Source organism: Borostomias antarcticus (assembly GCF_949987555.1).
Source record: "Borostomias antarcticus genome assembly, chromosome: 32".
In the NCBI taxonomy this organism is placed as follows: domain Eukaryota; kingdom Metazoa; phylum Chordata; class Actinopteri; order Stomiiformes; family Stomiidae; genus Borostomias; species Borostomias antarcticus.
In genome coordinates, this window is record NC_140265.1 from 2,806,479 (window position 1) to 2,814,611 (window position 8,133).

Sequence of the window (8,133 nt, forward strand, 5' to 3'; positions counted from 1 at the left end):
TTATCCTCTGGTTTTCAGGTAGTTCTCTGATGCCATCGCCTGTGAGACCAACAGCTCCAGCAGGGTTGCCATCAAGCTCTGCAGATGCTGGTATGCTGAATTTTGTGAACTACTTCATGCTGCATGTAGGGATATACTTTGAGCTGAATATCCATTATGGGACCGTACAATTACTTATAGCCACATCTGTGTTTAATATCCAGACTTCCAGAGGATGATGTGTCAGCAGTTCTCCAGCGTCATGCAGAGTCTGAGGGAGATGGCACAGACAATGATGAGGCTGGAGCAGAGACTGTCCGGCGAGTCTGCAGACAGCTATCGGGGAGCAGTACTGGATGACCTGCACCCTGCTAAAACGGAGGAGGAGCTGCTGGTCTTGGAGGAGCAGCTGAAGGACAAGGATCATCAAAGGAAGATGGTGAGTAACTTCAGGGCAGAACTTTGTTCCTTATTTTTGCAGAGAAGTGTTAAGGAAATGTAAAAGTAAATGATTGTCTTTATGTTTTGCAGACACGATATCTGAGTTCCATTGGCGGCAAAGATCTGCCAGATGTGGTCCGGCGGGTGCTGTCAGCCATTGCCATACACAGAGTGTGGTGTGTCTACAGCGTCCATGGGAAGAGGGGGAAGAAGCCACTGAAGAATATGACCCTCTACAATGTCATATTACGTAAGGGATTGTTCATATTTTCGCAAAATAATACATTGTCTTTGCTTCATGCCATGTGCATTGAAACCATTCCCTTTTTGGTTAAAAGGTGCAGTTATGGCCTGTAAGCCAAGCACCACTGTGACGGAGGTGTCTGCCCAGCTGCAGGAGATGCTGAAACATGCCCCTGCTCGATGCAAAAAGGTATGTGATATCAGGCAGTTAATTTTCTCGTATCCAGTGACATGGCACGCTTCCAATGAACGTATGCGACTTGCTTTTACAGCCATTTCATTATGTCCTTAGGCATCTGCTCCAGCCCAGCTGACCTCCCCAGCCCAGCCCCAGACCGCAGCTCCAGCCCTGACCACAGTGGAGTATTCAGATGAGGATGACCTCTTCTGCCCAGACCCTCGATTCAGATGTGGGTGACCCCCAGCCCGTCTCCCTAAACCTGCCTTTCCAGCCTGCCAGGATGGATGCCTTTTTTGTAAATAGTTTTTGTAAATTTTAAACTTTTTTTTGTGGGATACAACGGTCTGTTCCCGGTCTGCCTGCCACAGAATGCGCACTTTGTTTGATTTTTGTTTTTAGAACTTTTGCAATTGTCAGATAATGGGTTGCTAGCCAGAGCTTGTACATACTTTTTTTTGCTTTTCTGGCTATGAGTAATGTGACAGACCGTAAACCTTATCCTTGTAAATATGTATACTTTTAATTTGTAATGTACTTTGTGAAATAAAATGTTCTAAACTGTTAATGGTGTTCAGTCTTATATTGGTTTGTAGCATAATGCTTGCTGCTATATCCCCATATAGCATTAATTCGTTTTTGTACTGGTAAATGCTAAATATAGCCAGTGGTACGGCAAATGCTAAATATAGCCAGTGGTACTGCAAATGCTAAATATAGCCAGTGGTCAGGGTTTAGTAAGTAAGTGACCATATTTGCACCGTGCGAAAAAGACGTGCAGACCAAGTCATATAAATACCTGTAAATCTAGTGTCAGCCAAGTGAGTTTATTACGGAAGTTCCTGCCCACGTTTTTTGCACGCGGCCGCACCGTATTTGCACCGTGCGAAAAAGACGTGCAGACCAAGTCATATAAATACCTGTTAATCTAGTGTCAGCCAGGTGAGTTTATAACGGAGGTTCCTGCCCACGTGATCACGTGCGTTCTTTGCACGCGGCCGCAACTTCGGAATGACGTGTCGTTCTTACGTAGCGTCTACTAAACGGCAGATCTCGCGTTTCCGTAAATGGCCGCGTAATTTCCGCACGCGGCGCACACGAATCGTCACCTATAGCGGCCGTATGTAGAACGTTTGCGCAACCTGCGTGTGTTAGTAGGGTGGTCGTTGCTGCGTGCGTTCACTTCTTTTATTCGCTGGTGACATTAAGTGGAGAGCATGGCCGTATAACGTAATTCATAAGCAAATCTAGAGGCCACCACCTGTGCTGACTCAAAAAAAATTGCTGATGTGACCGGTTTGGTCTTGTACGCATGTGTTTCTGCATTGTGTATGTTGGCTTTTGGCGTTCTTCTTCTGTTGCTCTGCGTTGTGTAATTCTTTGTAAGCCTTGATAAGAGTTGCAGCACCATCTAATTATGAACCACGATGTTGATAGCCTTCTTTGTTGTGATAGTATTGATAAAATCACCCCAACACGGGATTGGAAGCGGCGACAGATGATAGATTTATTGTACAAAGATACAATCACATGGAACACTGGGATGTTTCCCTCGTCTCTCTCTCTCCCTGCTTCTCTGGGATGTTTCCTAGTCTCTCTCTCTCTCTTCTCTGGGATGTTTCCCTCGTCTCTCTCTCTCTCCCTGCTTCTCTGGGATGTTTCCCTCGTCTCTCTCTCTCCCTGCTTCTCTGGGATGTTTCCTAGTCTCTCTCTCTCCCTGCTTCTCTGCTGGCTGCGGCTGTGGCGTGAAGTCAAGGTCTAGACTTCCCTCCCCGCATGGTGTTATCAGCGGGCCTGCCTGCTGGGAGCAGCGAATCTGTCCGTCCGAGTTGCCTACCGTTTCCAAATCAAGGTCTCAAGGTTTGCTTGAGACGTTAAATAGTGCTCTCTCGGCCCAGCCCCCACGCCTAAGCCTACCCGTTTAGGTGAAGCTAGATTGGTGGAGGAGTGACCATACAGATGTGTCGCCTGTCACCCTAACATGATATCTTAATCACAATTGGTTGTCAGTCTAGGTTGTGTCTGTTTATAGTGTCCCATAGAGATGTGTCATTAATACACCAGAGGAGAGGCCCCCCCTGTGGCCTAAGTGTGACCTCTTGACACCCACTACCCTGATCGGCCACAGCAGCATCAGCTGTCTCCTTCTATCCCTTCCACTGCACATTCCAGACTGTTTACATGAGCACAAAAACACACAAACAAGCATTACATTGACTTTAGGCTATGGACTTTAACCTATATTCTTCAATGTATTAAATAGCTGGACCACTTCTTGCTGCTGAAGGCTGATTTATTCTGGATAGAATAAACACACATAGTTATACATTTGCACTGAGGCTGGTCAGGTATCAGATGGACCGCCAACAACTGAGGTTTACATGTTGCTATACAATTACTGTAATAAAGTCAAGGATGATACACTCTCAAAGTTATTTACTCTTTATTGCATTCTGCACTTCAGACTCCATTACTACGCATTCTGGTGGTTATCTCCTTGCTGAACGTTATTTCCGGTCCCCTTCTACATTAAGCCCCTCTCCTTATATCACCTGACTGCCTGACTGAATATAACATACAACATGAATCAGAACATTACAACATTCCTCCCCCCATAGTCTACAAAAATCCTTCTTTTATGTGCTGAACAAATTCACTTAAACCTAGTCTGATTCTACGAGGGGATTATTCTGCCCCTGCTACCACTTAGTCCTTGAGATACGTGGGTGCCTGTCTAACTCTCACTGGGTAACAATTTCCCAAAACCCCAATGTCTGGAGGCCCCGGTGCCACTGCATCTGGTGCTGGATTCTCTAGTTCTGCTGGCGGCACCAGTATGCCTGGATCCTCTGCTTCTTGTGGCGGTGCCCATACTACCTTGTGTGCCTGATTTTCTAGTTCTTGCTCTGCTGTGTCCACAGGAACACTCTCCTCTTAGAGACGGGTCAGCCAGGTTGTGATCATAACATGGCCGTATCTGATCCTGATGTCGTCTCACCAGTTTCCCATCCAGTGTTTTCACTCTCCAAGAGACTGGACCGGTCCTCTCTATAAGTTGCCGGAATCCACTTCTGGCCTGAGTATCCCCTCACATAGACTGAATCAGACACTTGTAAATAGCGAGGGACGCACCTGATCTAGCCGAGTCCTGATCCTGCGGTTCATGAGCAGCTCAGCTGGCGTGGCTCCCGTGGTGGTCTGGGGGGTTGATCTGTACTTGAACAGGAACCTGGATAGCTTTGTCTCCAGACTACCTTCCCCCATCTTCTTGAGTCCCTCCTTGACCACCCGCACCGCCCGCTCTGCACAGCCATTTCAGGACGGGTGGTATGGTGCTGTTGTGACATGCTGTATTCCATTCTTTTGTAGGAAGTTCTTGAACTCTGCACTGACCAGACTAGGCCCATTATCACTGACAATCACTGCAGGGGTGGCAAAAATGCTTCTCAGTCTCTCGATAGTCATGGATGAAGTAATAGACGACATTGGGTGAGCCTCGATCCATTTTCAATAGGCATCTACGACGATGAGGAGCATCTTCCCCAATACAGGCCCACAGAAGTCCAGAGGCAGCCTCATCCATGGTTGGTCTGGCCACTCCCACGGGTGTAGCGGTGCTGTTGCAGGGGTGGCTTGGTAGGACTGACATGCATGACATTCCCACACAGCGGACTCTAAATCCGCGTCCATGTTTGTCCACCATACGTAGCTGCGGGCCAAAGACTTCATTGGTGAGACCCCCGGACCCCCGGATGAGCTTCATGAAGCTCCTCAATCATGATTCGTCTTCCTTGAGGTGGGATTATCACTCTACTTCCCCACAATATGCACCCCTTCTCCACGCTCACTTCCTTTTTTCTTCTTATGTATTGCTGCATTTCTGGGTTGTTGCAGTACTCTGAGGGCCAGGAGTCCTGCAGCAGCGCCTGATGTACTCTGGACAGAATGGGGTCTCGCCGGGTCCCCTCCCATATCTGCGTTACCTGTAGTGGTGTGCCATTCATGTGCTCCATGAGCATTACCACCTCTTCCCGTGGTGTGGCAGCGGACGTGATCGGCAGGGGGAGCCTGCTCAGTGCATCCGCGTTCCCGTGTTTTGAGCCCTCCTTATACTCCAAGGTGTTCTCATAAGCTGCCAAAATCAGTGCCCATCTTTGCCTCCTGGCTGCGGCGAGGTGTGGGATGCCTTTACTCTCCCAGGAGGTCCAGCAGCGGTTTGTGGTCTGTCACAATGGTGCAGTGTTTCCCAAACAGATACTGGTGGAATTTCTTAAAGGAGTAGTAAAGGGAAAAATCATGTTTAGCCCTGTTTTAGGTTACTTATGATCATATACAATGGTTCAGATCAAAAAGTTGACAAAACTAGCACTTTTGAGAAAGTGTGATAATTGCTCTACCACCGTTCTGGTCATACAATGGATGTGGGTGAGCACTGGAAAATCATTCAAAAAATATGTTAAACTCTTGTATATGATCATTAGTAACCTTAAAACAGGGCTAAACATGATTTTTTACCTTTACTACTCCTTTAAAGTTACCCAATGTAGTTTTTGACCATTAGTATGCGCTCTAGAGCAAATTTGAAGTGGTTCCCCGAAAATCGCATACTACGTCATTGCGTCAATACGTGGAGCACATAATAGTGACGTTTCACACATCTTTGTTGTTTTCAAAACATTAGCTAAATATCATTTTCCGAAGAAATTACAAGGTAGGAAAGACATTCAAGTGATTCATCATGTTTATTAGACTACAAGGAAGTAGTACAGTAGGACCCCACTTATCCGAACCCAACGGGACCGAAGGTCGTTCGTATCTCTGAAATGTCCGGATGACTGAAACTTATGTTAAAATGCACCAAATTCAAAAAGTGGTATACTTGTTTCATATAGACTCATAATACACTGATAAATACCCTTAATTACTTGTGAAAATGCATCAAAATTGCAATCAAATAGCCAACTAAACTCATATAGCCTAGCCTATAATAAAATAAACGAATTTCCACTTGAGTGCGTGCTTTGATCAAATACAGTACTTCGTACGACTCGTTTGCGTTTTGTGCTCGACATTTTCCCGCTTTAGAGTAACAAAGAAATTAAACATGACAATAGGCTACAGCCTACAGGCAACATGTAGGTCTACATACAGTTCAGTTTTTATTCACAGTAGGATACAGTACATGTTTACTATGACAGATTTAAGTACAGTACTGTAATGAAAATCCCACCAGCAACCAGATAGCAGGCTAAAACAACAAAAAAAGTTTTTTAAGCCTGTCCGGTAGACAGGGAGGTTGGGATCTCTGAAGTTGGGATTAGTGGGGTCCTACTGTAGTTAAGCATGAAGCCCAAGAAGTACTTCAACTGTGTCTGGTCAGTTGGCTGTGGAGCGCTTGCAATGGCCTGTACCTTGTGTTGACTTTCATTGTCTTTTATCATTGTCCTTATTAAGCTCTGCGTTGTGTTTTGATTACAATAAAAGACGGCCCCCAATCTCACACAATACCACACAGTCCAGTGTCTCCTTGTTCTGATGTATTCCAAATTAATCTCTCCAACACAGGATTTGAGCGACATCAAAAGCTGTTTATTCCAGAAGGGTTAACATACAAAAGACGATGGCATAAAGTCTAATGTAAACTTGACCTCTCTGTATGCTGTCTGAACTCAAATTAAAGCATTGGTCTCGTTGCAACGTTCTTATGGTTCGGGTGTCCCCCCCCTCGTCTCTTCTCCGATAAGACTGTCTTTCTCGTCTCTTCTGTGGCCTTGTTTGGTCAAGATAAGCTACGCCGCCTTGGCGCTAACCACAACAATTGCTGTTTAGCACAGAATGTACCAGCCCTAACACCGTGTCCTAACTGCTTGCGACGCGAGCAACAGAACGCGACATCGCATGCTTGCTGTCCTAACTGAAACCGTTAAATTTCCTGTTCTGTTACGTCATTTGTCTGTATTCCCAACTGAAGACAGACGCCTGTCAACGCGAGCGACAGGAGGAAAATAGGAACAGGGCGAGCGTCAAAAGGGCAGTTAAAACTTCGCACTGCGTCGCTCGCGTCCAGTTAGGACATGACATAATAGAAAACAAAGCAATGGAACGCATTTTGTCGCTGACGCTCGCTCGCGTCGCTTGTAGTTAGGACACTGTGTAAGAATGTCATCTTTATCTCATAAGTCTATGGAAGAGGGACACCGTTTTCTTACAGAACACACCAGCTACAGCCATACTCAGAGGTCGATCATAATAATTTAGAAATAGCTAACAGGATCAGATTAAATCAATATTTCTTTGAAAATCAGACAGATTCAGCACTTATCTGCTACGGAATGAATTCCTTTTTCGTTGATCCTGTATCCCAGGTACACCACCTCTGGTGCCATGAAGACACATTTCTCTCTCCTATGCCTGGGGCTGATGACACCCCATAGGATAGCCTGCTGTACTGGTATAAACCGCGGTGGGTGTTAATTGTTGTGAACTTCTTAGATTCTTCATCCCGTGGGAGTTGCTGGTATGCCTGAGACATGTCTAGTTTGGTGAATTTCTGTCCCCCCCCAGTACTGCCAACAAGTCCTCAGTTTTTGGAATTGGGTAGTTATCTATCTTAGACACTGGATTCATGGTAACTTTATAGTCCCCACATATTCTAGTTGTTTTGTCTGGTTTAAGTATAGGAACTATGGGAGCGGCCCACTCGGAAACTCACAGGCTCTATGATGCCTTCTCTAATCTAACCAACTCTGTCTCAACTTTGTCCTTGAGGGCATATGGCAGAGGCCTGGCTTTGAAATACCTTGGCTTGGCCTCGGGGTCAACAGAGATCTTTGCTGTAGCTCCCACTAAACTACCCAGCTCACCTTAAACACCTCTCCGTGTTGTGAGAGTAGTTCACTCAATTCCTGCTGCTGACCTGTATGTAGTCTGAAAATGGCCCTCCAGTCTAGCCTAATGGCCTCTAGCCAATTTATCCCCAAGAGATTTGGCCCCTCCCCTCTTACCACTATCAATGGCAACTAGCTGGTCTGCCCCTTGTAACTGACTTGTGTGTACATCTTGCCTAGCACCCCTACACTATCTCTGGTGTACATATACAGCTTTGTTCTTGTATGGTGGAGTTTCCCCCCTCCCATCTTCCTGTATGTTTTCTCATTCACTATAGTCAGGCTTGCCCCAGTGATCTTCAATCAGTATCCCTGCACACCGCACTGATCACTATACATATACACACTGTACATACAAACTTTAAAGTTACCATTTAAATACATTTGTAAATATTACACTTACTT

The 8,133-nt window shown here is 45.8% G+C and overlaps 1 protein-coding gene across 1 annotated transcript; it reads left to right on the forward strand.

The window, feature by feature from the left end:
• Window positions 1-241: 241 nt before the first annotated feature.
• LOC311327410 (uncharacterized protein) lies at window positions 242-7,767 on the forward strand (the record flags this gene model as incomplete). The annotated part of the gene is made up of 5 exons (XM_084460447.1): window positions 242-418; window positions 511-670; window positions 759-853; window positions 956-1,021; window positions 7,735-7,767. The coding sequence occupies 5 exons, from the start codon at window positions 242-244 to the stop codon at window positions 7,765-7,767; spliced, it is 531 nt and encodes a 176-aa protein (XP_084316573.1).
• Window positions 7,768-8,133: the final 366 nt, after the last annotated feature.